General features: G+C 36.2%; 1 protein-coding gene across 4 annotated transcripts in view; it reads left to right on the top strand.

Moving 5' to 3' along the window:
- Positions 1-460: 460 nt before the first annotated feature.
- The window catches only part of DNAJC13 (DnaJ heat shock protein family (Hsp40) member C13), a 104237-nt gene continuing 83101 nt past the window's right edge, over positions 461-21596 (top strand). The window contains exons 1-3 of one of the 4 annotated variants that reach the window (XM_025043571.1): positions 461-730; positions 17672-17786; positions 17955-18035. In XM_025043571.1, the coding sequence (XP_024899339.1) occupies positions 17764-17786; positions 17955-18035 (104 nt within the window). In that variant the 5' untranslated portion in view covers positions 461-730; positions 17672-17763. The remainder of the gene's footprint in view (positions 731-17671; positions 17787-17954; positions 18036-21596) is intronic. The other 3 variants (XM_025043572.1, XM_015585797.2, XM_006907245.3) reach the window with 3 other exon arrangements.

Genomic DNA, 21596 nt, shown 5'->3' with positions numbered 1-21596 from the left:
CACACTACCTAGCGGATACTCTGTGGCACTTGAAGTCGAGGGATAGGCGGTAGAAATGCTTTAAAACAGGACGTCAGAGGATTAAGAGCGCAAAACCCTGGGCCGCAAAGCACAGCTCTCAGGACTCAGAGCCACTTGCCGAGGGGCGTGGCCCTCGGGGAACACGCCTGGGGAGCTTGGCCCTTAGCGCGCTCAGGGGCGTGTCCTCAGCACGCGCCGAAGGGTGGGTCCTCCTCACGCGCTGCGTGGACTCCGAATCCCACAGTCGGCCTCGCCACTCTGCGCATGTGTAATTGCTGGGGGCGTCGTGGGGCTTGCCGGCGAACTACGGAATTTTGGGGAAAGAGGGAGAATAGGGCAGGGAGGGCGGGGCAATGTACGCGATGGGGCGGGGCAGAAGACGGAAAAGTTGAAATCAGCTGACAGGGTCTCGTGACGGCCTGGGTGGGGGCGACGCAGGCGTGTTAGAGCGTGGTCGCTCTAAGCCCGAGCGAAGATGGCGGCCTCCAGAGTGAGCCTCTGAGAGGCAGAGGGAGGAGGCGGAGGCGGAGGGGGCGGGGAGGCAGCGCCGCCGCGGCATCAGGAACCCGCGGCAGCTGAGCTACAAGGCGCCGGCGGGAGAAAGGGGAAGTGGTGAGGAAGAGAAGGTCGGAGGTCGCTTCATCCCACTTTGGACGCAGAGCCGGCGGCGGGAGGAGCTCGGATTGGAGCTTCTCCAGCCTCCCGCAAGGTAAACCACTCCGGGCACCAGACTCGGGCTTTGCGTTACCCGCTACGCACGCCGCGGGGACTCGGGGAGCTAAGGGCAGGGAAAAGAAGGAATGGTGTCTTGGCCACTGCAGCGTCCATCTGTTAAGGAAAGCAGATTACCCTCCCCCCAGGCTGCCGGTCTGGTTCCTCCTGTCGGACCCCCCCCCCCATCCGAGTGACATTCGCTCGGGGCGCTGCCTTGGTCAGCCCCACCCCTCTTTCTGCTTCGTTTTTTGGTTTTCTACCCACCTAAGGCCTGTCACTCCCCTCAGCACATCCTTACCCCGCACATCCTTACCCCACACACCCCTTACTCCCCTCTGGGCTCCGCCCTCGGGATTCCCTTCCAGCCTTGTAGCCTGAGTACTCTTCCTGCTAGATGCTAACAACTCTCGTTTCCTTGGGTCAGCCCTCCCCCAAGCCCCAGACTTTGACTTTCTTTGTTTAGCCTTGTTTCGTTTTGTTAGGAAATGGAGAGCATCCACGTCATTTCTTTTTCAGTTTCTCCCTTTTCCAAAATCAAGTTTTCCTCAAAGCTTTTCCTTCCTGCACAGTAGCTTATTCACGGTGGCCTTTCCTCTGCTACTGTGTGATTTTAGCCTCTGAATGCGGCCTTTGGAGTGGGTAAAGTAGGACTTGGACGCCCAGTGAAGTGGCTGTTAAACGCAGATTTGATTTAATGCACTTAAGGAGAGTGCCTTCCCTTATATTGTCTCCTTATTGTAGGGTGTTCAGTTAACCACTCTTGAGATTATTTCCTTTATCAGTTTCTTGGAGAAAAAAGTAAAAAATCTCCCCGCCCCATGTGGCAGTGGTCTCCCAAAATAATGATTTCCTCTCTCTGCTTTTTCCCCTTGACTCACCCTGATCCTCCTTAAAAAAGGACCTCTACCTGATGCTGTAGGGTAATTTTGAACTACTTGGAGAGTAGTGTTTTAGGGAAAAAGTAAGGTTTCCAAATATTTCTTCAGGACCTGCCCCAGTGATTGCCTTTCTTACTGTATTTTCTTATTTTATGGCTCTAATAGATTTATGTGTTTGAAAGTACTGTCTGCAGACTTTGAGGAAATTGCTCACAGTGTTCAGGTTTTGTTGAGTACTACTAGTACTCTTAGTCTATGGGAATATGAAAAAGGACTTGCTTAAAGAGGAAATTTAGAAAACTACTTGTCAAAAATTAGTGCACAAAAAGACTTGATTTCACTATTCTTTGGTTTCTAGAGAGTGCTTTATTGTTTGACTTAATTTAACATATAAAACCTTGTTAACTTTTTAAGTGTACTATAAAATGTTTAAGCAGCTATGTGTCACTTTTTTTTTGTTATTAATATCACAGTGGAACATGAGATCTTGTTTAGAAAATATTATACTCCTAGATTGAAAATAGGAAGTTAGAACATGTTAAGGGAGGAAAAGAGGAGTCAGAGGGTTATTAAGAGATAGAAATGTCAAGAACTCTAAGGCTATAGTCTACTTCATGGAACGTACTACCATCTGTATTACATTGGGAGGCAATGGATTTTCCTCTTTTTGTAAAGGGGCAGTAATAAGTAAATAGTCCAAAAAATATGAATGTTATTGGTGAAAAAGTTATGGATTCATGGAAAGCATGAGTTATTTGTAAGAATTTAACATTATCCACAAATAAAGGTCAGCTAGGTGGACTGTACCAATACTGGCTTTATTTGTGAAAAGGTTGATAGTACACTCTGCCTTTCAGTAGATAGAAATTGAGGTTGAAATAAAAAGTTTTAATTAATTTGTTTCCATTCCTCAACCACGTCTATTTACACAGGTGAATGTGAGGTTTCTATTGAACATACCTTTCACCTGCTTCTCTGGTTGAGGTACTTAAAATTAGTAAAATACAGGCATACATTGTTTTACTGTGCTTCACTTTATTGCACTTCACAGATGTTGTGTTTTTACAAATTGAAGTCAAGAATCTCCACCAGCAAAAAAATTAGTACTCACTTTATTGCAATACTTGCTTAATTGCAGTGGTTGGGAACTGAACCTGCAATATCGCTGCAGTATGTCTGCCATTAGAAAGGCTATGCAGACAAACTATAGCAAAAATTGATTGCTACTAATAATTTTAGGCCTAAATGTGACTGTAATATTTAAAAGTAGTTAAAGGGGAGTTGTTTGAAAGATTCTTTAAGTTAGTGCTTCTCAGCTTTATCAAACCAAATAAATACAGCCTTTTTCCAAGTAATTTGTAACACCTAGTATCCTGAAATAATTTATAAATAACATAACCACTAGCTTTGGCACCCACTGTTACGGCAAAAAAGAACTAACTTAAAATTCATGACTTTTTTTTTTTTTAATTTGTGGAAGAGCTGAGGCTATAGAGCAAATCACTGGCCAGAATTTAAAAAGAGAAAGAATAGATATGAATTCACATTCACCTTTGTTAAACACACTGGACACTGGTAAGAGTTCAGCTAGAATAGCTAACAAATTGATGAAGGTTGCATGTACCTTCTTCCCATCTCTTTATCCATAAACCTCACTAGGTACTTCTAGAAGATGTTGGAAAGAGCCGTGAGTAGTGTGTATTATGGTGCTGACTTAGAGATGAGGAGTAGCAGCAGAGCTATCAGGACGGGCAAAAAAATGGTTTGATTCTTTCCCTCTGCTTTTTCAGTGGAACAAAAGCCCTAATCTCTTGAGGGAAGGGGCATCTCTTTTGGCACTGTTGATGAGCATTTCTTGAGCTGGAGGAAGACTAGAGGAGAGGGAAAGAATGTTCTCTGGGGGAGGGAGCACTGGGGCCCAAACTAAAGCCAGAGGAAACAAGATGGCACCCTTGAGATCCAGGGACATAGAGTATGCCTAAGACTGGATATTAATCAGAAATACAGAGACTGTACCCATAGGCCCCTGCCACCAAGTTAAGAAGCTTTGAATAAGAATTCGCTGCAGAGTACTAGGAAGAGCAGAACAAGATTATGCAAAGAGGCACAGCACAAAGAATAAAAAATACATTGCTTTAGTAAACCACCCCCCAACCATATGCATGAGCTATTGTGCAGAAATTTGAAGGCTGTGGTAACACTGTGAGGATAACCATAGCAACAGCAAATTATAAACCCAGCCCAACTCCGAAACAGATTAACGTCCTGCACTAAAGACCTAGCAAAGAAAAGGCATGCCCATTTCTAGTCACAAAAATTATTTACCTTAAGCTCTAGTGTCCTATACAACATGTTTGGCTTTCAACAAAAAATTACAAGGCATGCAAATGCAAAAAACGATTCCCAAGAGAAAGAGCAATCAGAACTACTATTTTGATTAACATAGATGCTATTATTCGGTAGGGAATTTAACTATAATATGTTAAATGTATGAACAGAAAAGTGGACAACATGTAAAATTAGATGGGTAATTTCAACTGAGAGATAGAAACTAAGAAACAAGAAGGAAAGGCAAGAAATTTCATTACACAGTGAAGAGATGCAGAATGTCTTTGGGCTTGTCAGTAGATTTGCCACAGCCAAGGAAAGAATCAGTGAACTTTTAGATGTCAGTAGAAATTATCCAACTGAAACACAAAAAGTTTTGAAAAAGAACATCCGAGCTTAGGGATAATATTTTAATATATATGTAATTGGAATCCCAGGAGAGAACAGAGCAGAATATTGAAATATTTAAGGAAATAATACAGAATTTTCCAAAATTAATGTCAGACATCAAACCACAGATCCAAGAAGCTTAGAGAACACCAAGCAGGATAAATACCTGCCCCCGCAGTGTAAACAGAACACACCCAGACATATTCAAATTGATATAAACAAAGGACTTGAAGGTAGCTAAAGAAAAGAGAAACATTATATATACAGAGGAACAAAGATAAGAGTTACAGCAGAGAAACCATGCAAGCAAGAAGACAAGTGACAACTTTAAAGTACCGAAAAAAACAGCAAAAATATCTTTTGAAAATGAAGATAAAATATAGACTCTCAAAAGCTGAGAGAACTCAAAGTATAATCTCTCAATTTACCTGATAGGTGTAGTCTTGGAAAATTATGTGCATATTAAACAAAAATGTACTTGGTGATTTAATATAGAATTAAGTTCTAGGATTAATTATAAATAGGTGTTTACCTATGTGAACACTTGGATATTTGAAAGTTAATTGAGGACATTTCTTCGATCTATGAGATCCTCTTGTACACTGAAGGGTATCTTGTCCACTAAATCTTAGTCGTGTTTCTCATAATAGTGTCTCTTATGGGGCAGCATCCTGCCCCATTATCTTTTTTAATAATTTTTTATTTTTTAATTAGTCAATCTACAGTATTATATTAGTTTTGGGTGTACACCTTAGTGACTAGACATTTATATAACTTATGAAGTGATTACCCTGATAAATCTAGTGCCCATCTGACACCATACATAGTTATTACAATATTATTGACTATGTTCGCTGTGCTGTACTTTACATCTCCATGACTATTTTGTAACTACCAATTTGTATTTCCTTTTTTTCACTCATCCTCCCCAACTTCCCTCTCATCTGGCAACTATCCAAATGTTCACTATTTATGAGTTTGTTTTATTTGCTCATTTATTTTGTTCTTTAGATTGACAGTCTTATGGGAGCTCCCTTGTAGGTAACTAACTGCTTTTCTCTTGCTTTTAAGATTTTTGTCTTTAACCTTTGCTATTTTAATTGCGATGTGTCTCAGTGTGGGCCTCAGTGGATTCATCTTGTTTGGGACTCTGCACTTCCTGGACTTGTGTGTCTGTTTCCTTCACCAGATTACAGAAGTTTTTTGTCATTATTTCTTCAAATAGGTTTTCAATCCTTTACTTTCTCTCTTCCCTTTCTGATACCCCTATGATGCAAATGTTGGTATGCTCAATGTTGTCCCAGAGGCCCTTTAAACCAGGGTCCCCAACCCCAGGGCTGCGGACTGATCCATGGCTTGTTAAGAACTGGGCTGCACAGCAAGAGGCTTAATCTGTATTTGCAGCCGCTCTCCAGTGCTAGCATCACCACCTTAGCTCCACCTCAGATCATCAGGCATTAGATTCTCATAGGAGCACCCGTCCCTGGTGCCAGAAAAGTTGGGGTCTCCTGCCTTAAACTGTCCTCATTTTTTTGGATTATTTTTTCTTTTTGCTGTTCTGATTGGGTGTTTTCTGCTACCTTATCTTCCAAATCTCTTCATCTAATCTGTTGTTCTCTCTAATGTTTTCTTCATATCAGTTATTGTATTCTTCATTTCTGACTGGTTCTTTTATGTTTTCTGTCTCCATTTTTATGTTTCCTTTCTCTTTGTTGAAGTTCTCACTGAGATCATCGAGAATCCTTATAACTAGTGTTTTGAACTCTGCATCTGGTAGATTGCTTGTCTCCATTTTGTTTAGTTCTTTTTCTGGAGCTTTGTTCTGTTCTTTCATTTGTGACATGTTTCGTCGTCTCCTCATTTTGGCTGCCTCCTTGTGTTTCTGTGTATTAGGTAGAGCTGCTGTATCTCCCAGTCTTAGTTGAGTGGCCTCATGTAGTAGGTGTCCTCTGGGGCCAAGCAGCACAGTCCCCCTGGTCATCTGAACTGGGTGCTCCAGGTGTGTCCCTTGGTGCATCTGGTAGGTTGTTTGTGCCCTCTTGTTGTAGTTGAGCCTTGCTCGCAGTTTGCATGTCACTGGGAAGTATTGACCCTTACTTAGGCTGATTGGTTGTGAGGGCTGGCTATGGCTACAGTGGAGGAATTGTTGTATAGGGAGCAAGATTTGCTTTAGCAGGGCTCTGGTGCCTGTGGAGTCTTCCCTTTGGGTGTATCATTTGTGCAGTTGGGTGTTGCTCTGGTGTGGTCTGAAGCTGGCCACCAGGTGTGTTGATTCTAGGACTTCTTGGGAGGGGCTTTGTTGCATGCCAGAGTTAGCCATTGCCTGTGCCCTGCCTGGGGCCACTTGGTATGAGCAGTGATCTGCAGATGGTTTCCACTTGTGCTGGGCTTGGAGGTGCCAGGGAGAGGCTAAGCTATGAACTGAGGCTGGCTGCCACTAATGCTGGGCTTGGGGCTGCTCAGCAAGAGGTAAGGGGCACACAGGCCAGATGCTGCTTGTTTGGGGTTTATGAACCTTTGAGACACTATTTAGGAAAGTCCTCTGCATGAGCCAGGACAGGCCATTTGTATGGAAAAGCTGCTGGAAGTGTCTTGGGTGGGTCCAAAAGTTGGGTGAGATGGGATGTCAGGGAATCACCAGGCCGGGGTGACCAGTGTTAGCTAGGTTGATGGAAACTCAGATAAGGTGCCTGCCTGTGTCTGCACCTTATCTATTGCTCAACAAAAGAGCAATAGATTTTACAAGCACTTCTGTTTGGTAGAAAGCTGCCCCTCCAGCCCTCACCTTGAAGCCAGAAAATTCAGATCTTCCTAGCATGTCGCTGGCACTTTTCTAGAAGCCACCCCAGCGCTGAAGTTCAGAGCAAATGAGTCTGTTAGCAAGTAAGTCTGTGCATGGGCCCCTTCAGAGAAATGTCTGTGACTCCAGCCACCTTCCATCTCACATAGCCACAGTCTCTGCTGGTTTTCACAGCCAGAAGTTGTGAAGACTTCTCTTTCTAATACTGAAGCTCTGGATTGGGGAGCGTGGTGTGGAGCTGGGACCCCTCATTCCTCAGGGGGACCTCCTAAGCCAAGATATCCCTCCCAATTTTTAACTGCCACATGTGAGTGTGGGACCAGCCAATTCTGTATGTCTGCCCTCCTTCCAGCCTCAACATGGCTTCTTCTGTATATCCTTAGTTATAGGACTTTTCTTCAGCTGGACTTCAGATGATTCTCAACAATGGTTGTTCTGTAGTTGTAATTTTGATGTGGGTGTGAGAGGAGGCAAGTACGGTGTTTACCAGTTCTGTCATCTTGACCAGAAGTCCCCCGCCCCAACCATTACTTTAATTCAGAATTTTAATCAGTGGTTTTCAAAACATTTTTTTGCATCAGCAACATTCACATGCTCAGCACATGCCAATTATGGTTCTTAATCGTGATTCTTAATCATAGGAGCTCCTTTGAGAATCACAGATTTAGGGGATATCTTTATAACTTAAGGCATGATTGTGATCATCTTTGCTCACTTAAGAACAGTAACCTGTGTAAAGGTACTTTTTTAAAATTTAAATTAGTTTCAAGTATACAGTACATTGGTTAGATATCTATATAGTGCATAAAACAATCTGCCCAATTGTTCCCTCTTTCCCCTAGTCCTCCACCTAGCCATCATATTAATGCTAACTGCATTCCCTATGCCATGTTCTCCATCTCCGTGATCATCTGTCAACTACTAATTCGAACTTCTTTAATCCTTCACCCCATTTTCCCAGCCCCACAGACTCCCTCCCCTCTGTCCTTTTAAGTGTGATTCAGTCAATAAAGATAAACATTCAGTTCGCTAGTCGTTCTTTTAAGATGCTCTTAACTTTGTTCAATAGTCTATATATTTGAGTTTTACTTGTACTTTTATGCACTACTTAAGAAGAGTGATCTCTAAAACAACAAAGTCTAAAATCAGTGGAATTTTGTAGTTTTAGCACTCTAAGTTGCCCTTAGAAGTAGACCACACTGGCTAACCACTGTTCACATATTTAGCACACACTGATTGGCAATATCTCTGTGCAACTGATCAGTAAGAATTTGGTCTTTTGATGGGCAGATTAAAAACAAAACCCCTAAAGCAATCTAAAATAATTATTTCGATGTTCTGATTTTGTCAAGTATTGTTGTCAGAACATAATTGAAGGATTGATGAGGTTATGAATGTAGGAGACTTTTTCTGATATATAATAAGTTCTCCACTAATTATATTAAATTTAAATTCTTACACACAGATTTCAGACTCGTATTCCTTAGTCATTTAGTGCTATTGAGTTCTCCCTCAAACTTCTAGTCAAGATACAGAATATTTTTTGGATGTTTATCAAATGTTAGAATAAATAAGCCATTTTCCTCCCAAACCTTAGAGCTGATGGGTTTAATTTTTAAAGTGGAATTTTCCTTTATTTCGTTACCTGATAGGTTTGGGAGTGTTCTGTAAGCTGTGAAGCACTGTAGCAGAGTTGAGAATAAGGGAAATTTCCAAAAGAGTCAAACTAGAAATCTACATTTTGTTGCTATTTTGTATTGGATGAAAGAGAAATTGTAGCAACTCAAACTCCTTCTCTTTTTCTACATATAAAGAGAATATTGTTTGGATATTAGCATGCTTACTGTAAAACTTTTGAGTTATATTTATTTTATGCTTAGGAAATTTTGTCCCCTATCATGCATTTACTGTAGTGATAGGAAAAACAGCTACAAGTTAAAATATGGCAATTGAAAATCTCTTTTACTCATTAGGGTCTATTTATCATAATAGAGCAAGATTATTAAGTGTCTGTGAGCTGAAGAATTTATTGAACTATCAGTACATTTGTTCTCGCATAAGCCAAATTAACCTAAAAGATAAAATGAAACAAAAATTAGGTCTAAAAAGTTTCAAGAATATGTAAAACTAAAAATGTGAATGATCTATAGCATCCATTTCACAGACTTGCTTAAGTGAACACATTTCTTAGTTTTTTTTCATGTGAATAGTTCAAGGCATTTTTAAGTTCTGGAAAGGGAAGAAAAAATGTTTTTTTTTGTTGTTGTTGTTGTTACAACAGATACAAGTCTATTTTGTGAGAAATAAGAATTATTCCATCACATGAAATCAGCATGCATATGATTAAAATATAAAGAGGCAGGTATCTTTTTTCATATTTGATTCACACTGAATAGACTCAAAAGCCAATAAAATTAACTGCTATGGCATAGATGCTTGGGCCTCTTCCTGTTAAGATACTATTAAAAATTGTTTCTTCAGATGTAGTGGTTGCTTTTGAATTCTAATTTCATGAGTATATATCCACTTTCTAATTGGAAATTAGTCTAATTTGCAAGAAATAGGTTTTTTAAAGAGAATGGAGTGTGGGGGTGTCTTAGATAATTTTGCCCTACCCTATGATGGTGGAAGTATTTTAAAAAGTATTTTTATGTGACAGACAATGTGAAGGTTTCACTATTATTACTCTTGGGCAATTATTAGGAGATATGATTGTTCCCTGAAATTTGATATTACCACTGGCTTTCTCTCTAACATTTATCCTCTGGAGTTACTGAGTTCTTCAGCAAGAAAGATAAGACGGGCTGTACTAAAACTACTTTGTGATCTATTTTATAGCTGTTTAAAAATCCTTATATGGTAAGTTATAGTACACATTACACATACTGATTTGCTGTTTATTTAGAAGGAAATGCTTTTGTCTACTTAAGTTATATATTAAAACATGAAGTTTTAAAAGTTAAAAATTTAAAAAAAGGTTAAAGTTTATAATAGTTGTCCTCTATACACAGCACATTTTATCTAAGACAGTCTAGTTGTAGCTTTTTAATATGGGTAAAAATTAATGTCTGTTAACCATTTATATTTTTTACCTTTTATTTTAAACTGAGCTAACTTAGTGATATAATTCACTCAGATTTTGAATCCAGTTATAAACGAAACTAGGTCTTTAAGAAGACAGTATTAAGGGATTCTCTCCTCAGTTATTACTCAGGATTAGCCTTTGTCTTAACAATGGTTCTCCTTCCCTCTGCATTTTCAGTGGGATATTCCTGTATGAGGAAGCATTAAGTTCATAAATTAGTTCCTATCATGTGAATATCTATTATATTTTCAGATGTAGTTTCATAATGTAGCAGAAAAACAGTATTTCTGTTGTAGGAGAGTTAGGTCAGAAAATAAAGGAAAAGGTAATTTTCCCCCAGCATAAAAGTTTTCACCTAAGCCAGTTGAAGGAACTTTACATTAAACACTCATATACTCACCTCCAAGATTTTCACATTAACATTTTACTGTACTTGCTTTATCACATATCTATCCAACTATCTGTCTTAGTTTTTGATCCATTTCAAGACAAACTCATGTTTTTAATTCACTTAAGAGCAGAATTAATGATGAAAGTTTATTCTTTCACTTTACAGACTCAAAATGGAAAAATTAGTATCATATCTGCTCTCAAGGAGTTTTCATATTTGTGTAATAATCAGTTCCAGTTGGTCATGCCAATAGCTTTGATTAAAGCCAGTTCCTTCATTCACTAGTGTATTACTTTTCTGAGTACACTCACTCATTCATTCCTGGGTAAAGGAATGCTCTGTTAGAGTATTTACTTAACACAAGCCATGCACATACACTTAATTTTGCTCAGTGTGCAAATTCTTTTGCTTTTAGCCTGGCTATAATCTGCTTGGGTGCCCTGAAGTTGAGTCCCTTCATCCTGCTTTTTGTTCTATGTGTCAATTTGATGCAGGCTTCTGCTCAATGGACTCTTAAAATACGCAATTTTGTGTCAAAATAATGTCTTTTAAAAGATCATTCTCATTTTATCCATAAATGATTTTAAATGGATTGTCAGTTTTACTGCCAGTCACAAAAAATGTGAGAACATTAAATGTTTTTTCGAAAGCATGAAGCAAGGGAATTTATTGAAAAAGGTGAATGTAGTTGAAATGCCTGTGTTGCCCTGAATTTGACTTTTTAACCCTAGTACAGTTTTTAAAAGAACAAACTGAGAAGTTGCAAAAAAGTTCTGTTGGTGTTGTAATGTTAAGATATAGAATGAAAACAGCTGAGCCAGCTTGCAAAAAGTGATTTCAATGTGATTTAGTTACAGCGGGCATATAAACTTGAGTTTTTCTCATCAAAAAGAAGAGTCGGTCTTTGAAAATTTGAAGTGAGACACTATTGCAGAAATGAAGGTGCCTAAGTGGAGGATATCTAAAATGTAGTAAATAAGATTGACATGCAAAAGAACAGTATTTTATAGGAATAGCATTGAAATAAAGAAGCTTAAGTATTAGGTAATAGTTGAGAAGATAATTAAAAATTTTTTCAGCTGTAGTTATCTTGGCCTATCTTATATATTTTTTCTTTTAAAAATGTTTTAGGAAAGATAAATTATAAAGAATAAAATAATAAAGTAATGACACCCTCATATGTTCCACCCAGTTTAAGAAATATATGTTGGTATAGTTATTTTTGAATGAGTAGGTAAAAACTATGAATACCGATTAAATTAATAAAACAGAGTTTTTGATGGTAGACATTCCAGGTGACATACATTGGTGATATACATTGAATAGTAGAAGGACTGATATTAATAGATAAAAGACTTAAAGTAATAATGGTAACTACCCCCCAAATGCCTTAAGATGTACAGAGGCCTGGAAGAAATCTTGAAAATGGAAGGTAATAGAAATACTCAAAACAATCATTGCTTCTCTGGGATGGTATATTTAAAGTACTGTAATGATTATTATGATTGCAATTAATAGTTTTGAGTGCATATTCTGAGCCAAGCATCACACTAAGTCTTTTATTTGAGTTATCTCATTTAGTCCTCAGAGCTCTTTGAGAATAGGTACTGTCATCGCTATTGTACAGATGAATTGTGATTCTAAGAAGAGACTTGTTCAAATTCATGCAGCCAGTAAATGGCAGTTATTACTAGTCTTTGGTCATTGAGTAATGCTTTTAAAATTCACCACTGTTACCTTGGTGTTAGATTGAATAGTAAAACTACTTCAGTGTATGTATTAATGTAGCTGCTTGTGCTAGTCAGTTAACATTTATTATGTGGAATAGCAGCTTTGGTATCTATGCTACGGGGAGGTATTCCATGTCGGTCTTCTCACATTGAATCACCATTTGACCACTACACTAGGAGGGACCCTAGACTTGCCTTCATCCATTTTCCAGTGGTTCTCTAGGAATTTTTCTAACGGTCACTTTGAATAGTACTTAATCAGTACAAATGTTCTTGTCCTATTTTTCTTGCTATTTGTGCATTGCCATTATCCACTAGTGAATTATCTGTGTATCTCGAAGTATCCTCATGGTCTGGAAAAAGTTAATGCAGTTTCCAGACCAGTTGCCTTCATTAGATGAAATAACTTTATCACAAAGTGGTTGAGGTTTTACTGAGAATATAAAATAGGTTTGCTTGAAAATTTGGAGAGGTTAATATTATGCTTTTGGGAAGTAGTTCCCAGCCTCAGATCTCATTAATCTGGTTATTTTAAAAGCTCAGTGCTAGTTAAAATAGTATGTTTCTGGTGTCGAACTCTCCTTATAGATTATCCTAAAATCACTTATTGGTAGCAAATTTCTATGCTCATATGTTTTGAACACCTTGTTTAAAAAATTTAAAGCTTATCTATAGACGGAAATATTTTAAAAGTTTATTTTTTTAGATGGTAGACTTTTTCAGCATTGGAGTCTTCATTTTTCTTTGATTTCTTTTGTCCTGTGTTTGAGTATAGTAATTTGTTTCACTGCTTGAAATTGTGGGTTTCAAAGTTGTTTCCAATAAGTGCCTGGTCATATTTCCAGGTGAAGATAAATAATTGGAATTAGTTATAAATTAATTTAAGAATGTGCTGTCAAATGATAAATCTATAATTAATTACATGGTCAGAATGAATTTATTTTGGTTTCCTAAATTTGAGGGAAGATATTAGAGTTTAGGTTAAGGACAAGTTAAGCAAGTCGAGTCCAAAGCCCGGCCCAACTACTTACCAGCTTGTGTGATTTAATTTTCCTAACTCAGTTTTCTTGTCAGTGAAATGGGGAGAATCGTACCTGTATCATGGTGTTGTTATGGGGACAAAAAAATATAGATAAGTGAGTAGTAAATGCCCTAGTATAATCGTTAATGCGATGAGTACTCATAAAAGCTAGTCGTTGCATAATTTCAGGACATGTCATAAATTTTTTGGTTAGGGTCACCTAAACTCAATTTCAGGTTAATCTTTACTAAGGGTTCAAAATGGAAAAGCATTATCCTGATTTCCATTTTGAGCCTGTGCAGACACCAATAATAGCATTAAATCATCCCGTTAATTCTGGGGTTGACTTGGCTACTTAAGTGAGTATCTCCTCCTTCTCTTACCTCTCAAATGTACCCCTGCCTAAATATAATAGTGTGTGAAAGCAAGCTTTTCAAATAGAGGAGTGATTTTCTGCCGTAAAGTGCACTGCCATTTACTAGCCTTTTTTTGGTGGTGATTATTCAGGATTGGATATAGAATAGCAGTATCATTTGTTATTTCCTAAAATAGTGGAGACAAGTAATAGATGTGCTGATTTTGGCCATAGGAACTTCTACTGACATCCAAAGAATAAAAGTACTTTTTTAATCCTACATTGTATTTTTCTGTCAGCATTGTAATCTACATCAGGAATGTACTGTTTCTTCTAATTGGCCAAGTAGTCAATAGTTTTTTAAAAATTTAAAATTTTTATTTTATTGTGGTAAGAACACTTAACATGAAACCTACCCTCTTAGTAGATTTTTAAGTGTATAATACAGTATTGTTGTCCATAGGCATAATGCTATACAGCAGATCTCTAGAACTTACTCATCTTGCCTTCTCCCCATTTCCACCTCATCCCAGTCCTTGGCCAATGACATTGTATTCTCTGCTTCTGTGAGTTTGACTGTTTTAGATTATTCATATAAGTGGAATCATGCAGTGTTTTTCCTTCTGTGAGTGGTTTGTTTCACTCAGTATAATGCCTGCAAGGTTCACCCATGTCCTTATATATTGCAGGATTTCCTTTTTTAAGGCCAAGTAGTATTCCAGTGTATGTATATACCACTTTTTTTTTTTTTTTAATCCATTCATTTCTTGATGGACATTTTGGTGGTTTTCACACCTTGGCTATTATGAATAATGCTGTAGTGAATACCAGAGTGCTTTCTCTTTGAGATCCTAATTTCAGTTCTTTTGGGTAAATACCCAGAAGTTTGATTGCTGGATCATATGATAGTTCTATTTTCAATTTTTTGAGGAACTTCTAGACTGTTTTCCATAGCCGCTGCACCATTTTGCATTCCTACTAACAGTGTACAAGAGTTCCAGTTTCTCTACATCCTCACCAAAACTTGTCTTTGTTATTGTTGTTGTTAATAGACATCCTAATAGATGTGAAGCATTATCTTGTGGTTTGAGTTGCATTTCCCTGATAGTAACATTGAATATATTTTCATAAACATTTTGGCAAATTTGTATGTCTTCTAGTAGTTTAATTTTATATTAATGTGTTATATCTTCTCTCTCCTTTTATTTCTTCTAAAAACTCTTTGGAATTTGGTGCTTTCATCACCCCCAAGTTGCTATGTCTTCAAAAAGTTGTAGATAAGCCTTCTTGATGTGAAATTTGTTTTAACTCTTCTGCTAAAAGACCTATTTGGGTTACATATTCCCCCAAATCTGTGATATCTAATAAAGTCATTCTTTAGTTTTTTTTGTTTGTTTGTTTATTTTTTTATTCTTAAATTTGCTTTATCGTTGTGAAATTATTTTGCTTCTCTCTAGATTTATTAGGCATCTCTTCATTCCTTCTGGGTCATACTCTAAGTTCTTTGTGACTGTCATTTAAAAGTCTTTATTATTTTTCAAACTTTCATTTTAATTTCCAAGGTCCTTAATAAAATCAGCCAGTCTTTACTCACATTTTTTTTCCCTGTCAGTTTTCCCAAGATAGGCCCTTGGTACAGGGTTAGTCATTCTTAAGATATCTTAAATTACGGACTAGGAATCCAAACTCCTCTCCTCAATATCAGCCATTCACTTTTTGTGTCTTCTTTTTTCTTCCAGTGTTCCAATCTTCAGTTATATAAGGGAAAATATCATCTGTAAACATATATTTTTCACTTTTGGGACATTTTCTCACTTTTTGTCACTTGTGGTTCTTTTATTATTCCTCAGAGCATGAATTGATGCTTTTCCAGACAGTGTGACAAAACTTTATTTGAGAGTACCTCTTAGAACATCAAGATTGAAGTGGACATCAGAATTTCCTATGGGATTGCTGCATTTTATTCATTCATTCAAATACTTATTGAATACCAGTTTCATGTCAGACACTCTTGTAGGCTCTGGGGAGATAAATATATATTAATGAGCTTAACAGACAAAAATACCTCTCTCTGGATATTCAAGTAGGATTACATGAATAATAAATATAACAAATTGCACATTAAACTATGAAAGGTGCCATGGAGGAAAAATGAGCAGGAGTTATCGGGAAGAGAGTGTAGAATAAAAGAGGGTGGTCATAATTTAAAGCAGATAGGATAGGCCTGATCGTAAAGGTGACATTCAAACACAGATTTGAAGGAGGTGAAGGTGTGAGCCATATAGATAATCTAGAGAAGAGAATTCTACATAGAGTACAGAGGTCCTCATTAATTCTGCTAATACAAAACCAAGTAGGAATGTAGAAAACCATTTCAAAACAGAAGTGTCTTTAAAAATGTTTTTGCCACTTAGGTATATATGCAAAGAAATGAAAACATGTTCACACAAAACGAATGTTCATAATGGCATGATTGATAATCGCCGAAAAACAGAAGTGGCACACATGTCCATCAGCAGGTGATGGGATAGACAAGATGCAGTATTATGTATACAACAGAAGGAAACTAATCCATGCCACACGCAGGCAAACTGAAAACATCACGCTAAGTGAAAGAAGCCAGTCGCAAAGACCACATAGTGTATGATTTCATTTATATAAGATGTCCAAAATAGGCAAGTCCGTAGTGACACAAAGTAGATTAGTGGTGGCCAGGTGCTGGACAGTGAAGGAGGATGGGGAATGACTGCTAGCAGGGTTTCCATTTGATGTCATAAAAATATTTTTAAAATAGTGTTAGTTGTAGAACTCTGAACATACTAAAACACCTTGAATTGTGCACTTTAAAAGGTGAATTTTATAGTGTGTGAATTCTCTCAAAAAACTGATACAAATGTTCTTGAAATAAAATGTTTTTATTCTAATTATGAAAAGAATACTTGCTGATTAAAAAAGATTAGATTCAGGTATAAAAATTTGAAAAACAAAGCTTAAGGGAATCACAATTCCAACCATTCAGTTTGCATTATTGACACTCCGGTATGTATCTTAGAGTATTTTTAGAGTGCATTTCTAATTATTGAGAGTAGGGAGAAATAACCAAGTCACAGAAGAAGAAATAAATGACCATATTCATTTCAAACTTTTATTCAGTATAAAACTAATAATGTCGTATTTCAGAATTTATCAGTCTTTCATTAGTAGCCTTTTCAAACAATTTATCTTGTAAACTTAGCTAAACTTTAATTTTTAAATGAAATAAATGGATTCTGGATTTTCTACATTTCAATATTGCAGTCTACAAACTAATCTTAAAATATTGTGCACAACATGGTCCCTCTGCCTGAGGCCTGTAGAAAACTCATACCACATGTGATTCATCACACAAGTTCAACAGTCCTGAACTATACTATGTCCAGTTTACCCAGAGGAGTTCACTAACCAAACTGCTATAAAAGCTTCTAAACACATACTCTCAATTTCTGCACTTATTCTGGTATGTTCATACAGTAGAATACCATGTAGCCTTAAAAATAATTTTCTCCAAGAATATTTAATTCCATGGGAAAAGATTAATAATAAAAAGGAAAATGGGTTAAGCAGTACAAATGACAATCTTTTAAAAAATACCTAGTTTTTCTAATTAGAATAAAGGAGGTTAGAATGATTATCTTTGGATGTTAGGATAAAAGATTATTTACTTATGAATATTTTAGATTTCTTACTATGGACATGCATTACTTTTATAATGAAGATATTTTTAAGTTAAATCTTATTTGCAATAGGTTCTCTTTAAAGTGACAGTGATAGCAAAATGGCTGGCACTTAGTAACTCAAGAAAAACCTTTTTCAAATTCGTTTGACACTTGGCAAACATTTTCAGGTGCCTATCATGTGCCAAGACATTGTTTGGCAATATGAAATTTAAAGATTCATTTACTTTAACATTTTTTATTAGATTCTCTACACTCGGAATGTTGATAGAGGGCAGTTCTTACCCTCAAGAAACCCAGGATAAGAGGAAAGCAGACGTGCACTATAGGATAGCGCATGCTAAAGGCTGTGACAAAGAGGTGAACAGACCATTCTATCCTTTAAAACCTTATGATCTTATAGAAGAAATTGTGCCTTAAAATCAGTACCATATGGCAGGCTATGAAAGTACAGTATGGGAGATTCAGGAAAAACTCTTAAGGATATAATAACACTATACTAAATTTACCTATATTTTTATCTTCTAGATTTCAGCACAAAATGAACATAATTAGGGAAAATAAGGATTTGGCATGTTTCTACACAACAAAACATTCATGGAGGGGAAAGTAAGTATTTCCGTTGATTTTATTTTCCTATGCTTCTGTAAGCTATTATTTTAAACATTAACTCTTTCAGTATTTTGAGTAGTGTCACACAATTCAATGATGCCATTCAGCCCTTCTCTTCTGAAAAGCATATGTGCATATTTTAAATGCAAATGCATTTAGAATAAATTATTTTTTTATTTTGACATTTCTGGCTTTCTATGTCTGTCTTGGAAGGAGTTTGGTAAGAATTATAAGTAACAACTAAAAGGAAGTAAATCAGTTATCCACCCTCTTAGATGCTGTCGATTCATGATGACGTTAGGCAGTAGTAGCAGAGTGTTGACTTCCACAACTTACTCTCCCAGAGACTAGCCTTGTGTGATCAACACATTTTCATATCCATTTGATTGTCAGAAAATATACCCGTAGTACATTTTATAATTTTTCTTTAGGCCTGTAATGAAATTTTAAAATTGGATTTGACCTTTTCTTTTTCTTGGGAGAGGGCAGTGACATTTTTTTAGTAACTTGCTTGGTCAGATTAAGGTATAGATGTTTGTTTCCTTTTTGTAAAATGGATGGTAATTCCTGCCCCTCAGATTGCCGTAGGATTAAATGATGTGATATGGAGTGTGCGATGGTTTTTAAATCATGCCTTAAATACATTGAGTATTCAAAGAATGGCACCTGTTGACCATTAGAAAAAAATTTTAGTCTCTGTTCCTTTTGAATGGTAATAAGTAAAATGAGTGTGCCACACTTTGACAAATAGGTGACCACATTATTCCAGATCAGGCCTCAGGTAGATAAAACATGACATATGTACAAAGCCAATAACTAGTTTTTATTCTTAACTTTTAATTTTTTTGGTAATAGTGTGGCAACTTTTTAGTATGGTGCAACATTTGAATTTTGTAGTGTTTCTGGTTCACTTTGGCAAACGGACTGTAATTTTGAAAGATTTGAGTATTTAATTTTGTTTTCTTTTGTATGAGCTTCTAAATTAGCATAATTGTTACTTGTAGAATACTTGTCTTGAAATTTTTTATTCAGTTAATTTTATTGAGTAAAGTTAGAAATTTGGCACATCCAAGGTAATATGAGACTGTAGTTCTTTGAAGCAGCCTTAAAAAAAATTGTATATTTAAATGATCCTTATTTTTTTCCTCAAGTGGTAGACTGCTCTGATCATCATAAAGTAACCGTTTTTAATACAATTATAGCATACCGATGCATTAATTCTAAAGAACAAACTTACTGTAATACTTTTTGCTTTGTGAGCTTGTTAGTAATTGTGATCATCTGGAAAATTTTTTTAATGTTCTTAAAAAGTAGTGACTAAGACTTAAGTCCTCTTTTTTTCTCCTTTTTTGTAATTGGAGAACTGCTTCTGAGCTTGGCAAATTCCTCACCCCCATCATTCGTTCATACCTTGAAACTTTTTTGTTTTATTTTTATAACAGCTTTATTAAGATATAATTTACATGCATAAAATTCATCCTTTAAAGTGTACAGTTTAGTGGTTTTTAGTATATTGTAGAGTTGTGAACCATCACCACTAACTGTTTTCAGAACACTTAAATAGCCTCCAAAAAAATCTCAAAAAATATTAGCAATTGCTTCCCTCCTCCCCACTTCCCAGAATCTGGCAGTTACTAATCTACTTTCTGTCTCTGGATTTCCTTATTTAGGACATCTCATATAAGTGGAATTATGCAATGTGTAGTATTTTGTGACTGTCTTCTTTCACTTAGCATGATGTTTTCAAGGTTCATCCATGTTGTAGCATATGTCAGTACTTCATTTCTTTTTATTGCCAAATATTATGTCGTATAGATATACCACATTTTATTTAGTCATTCTTCAGTTGGTGGACATTTGTACTTTTTCACTTTTTTACTGTTAGGAAAATGCTGCTATAAATGTTCATGTACAAGTTTATGGGTGAATCTACATTTCCAATTCTCGTAGGTATACCTAAGAGTGGAATTGATGCTATATGGAGTTATGTAAAGTTATATGGTAAATCTATGTTTTACTTTTTGCAGGAGAGTCAAACTGTTTTCAAAAGTGGCTGCAGCATTTTACAGCCCTACCATTAATGTATGAGGATTCCAGTTTCACCACATCCTTACCAACACTTGTTATGTCCATTTTTTTTTTTTTTAATTTTAACAATCCTAGTGGGTATGAAGTGGTATCTCATTGTGGTTTTGATTTGCACTTCCTTTATGACTAAGATGTTGAATGTTTTTTTATAAGCTTGTTGACCATTTATATCTCTTTAATGAAATTTCTGTTCAAATCATTAACCCATTTTTTAATTGGTTTATTTGTCTTTTATTGTTGAGATATGAGTTCTTTATATATTCTGAATATAAGTTCCTTATCAGATATATGATTTGTAGATATTTTCTTCTGTTCTGTGGCTTCTCTTTTTCACTTTCTTGATGGTATCCTGTGAAGCACAGTTTTAAATTTTGATGAAATCCAATTTATCTATTATTTTCTTTTGCCATTTGTGTTTTTGGCATCACATCTAAGAATCTGTTAGCTAATCTAAGGTCTCAAAGATTTATGCCTGTGTTTTCTTCTAAAAATTTTATAGCTTTGATTTTGAGTTAATTTTTGTATATAGAATAAAGTAGGTAGGGATCTAGCTGTATTCTTTTGCATATGGATATTCAGTTGTCCCATGGCTGTCCTTAATCAGTACCATACTGTTTTGATTACTGTAGCTTTGAACTGAATTTGAAACCAGGAAGTTTGAAATCCCAACTTTGTTCATTTTTAAGATTATTTTTTGGCTGTTCTGGATCTCTTGCATTTCCACATGAATTTTATTTTCAGTTAGTCAATTTTATAAAAAAAGACAATTGAGGTTTGATAGGGATTGCATTGAATCTGTAGTCAATTAGAGGAGTATTACTAACTTTACAATATTAATTCTTATTCACAAACATGGGATGTCTTTCCATTTATTTAGATCTTTTAAAATTTCTTTCAGCAGTGTTTCGTTGTTTTTACAAATACACGCATTGAAGCTTTTAACTTATTGAAAGTGCCTACATTTTCCAGATAGTGATAGTTATTTTATTAGGTCATATATGTTTTGTGGCACCAAAACTTTTATTATACTTACCCATTTTATGTGGCAAATTATAATCTAAGTTTAAAGTATTTCTCATCAGTCTTAATGTAAAAAATGGCCAAAATTAAACATTTTTTGTTGTTTCAGAGTTTCTAATTGAACCCTCTCTCTAGAAACACGTCTGTACACAACAAATTTTGCATGTGATTTTGGGGATATAGGGCCTCAGTTTTAAGAGACTTCATTCATGCCTATGTATATACCGCTAATCCAGCCCCAACATTTCAGGAATATATATTGATAGTGGCAGTAAAAATGAATAAATATTTTTCTTTTAATGTGCCTAAATTAAAGATAACCTCTACAGATATTTCTCTTGTCAACAAAAGAAATTCCAAACCCAAAGAAAGGTTTAAAGAGTTTATGTAAGCCAAGATTTAGGGGCTAGTCCTCGTTGCAGAATCTTAAAGGAGTGAGAAAATGCTCCA

The sequence above is a fragment of the Pteropus alecto genome, unplaced genomic scaffold, assembly GCF_000325575.1.
Source record: "Pteropus alecto unplaced genomic scaffold, ASM32557v1 scaffold92, whole genome shotgun sequence".
NCBI classification, from domain to species: Eukaryota; Metazoa; Chordata; class Mammalia; order Chiroptera; family Pteropodidae; genus Pteropus; species Pteropus alecto.
Note: the sequence above shows the minus strand (reverse complement) of the source record. Positions and strands in the feature narration are given on the sequence as shown.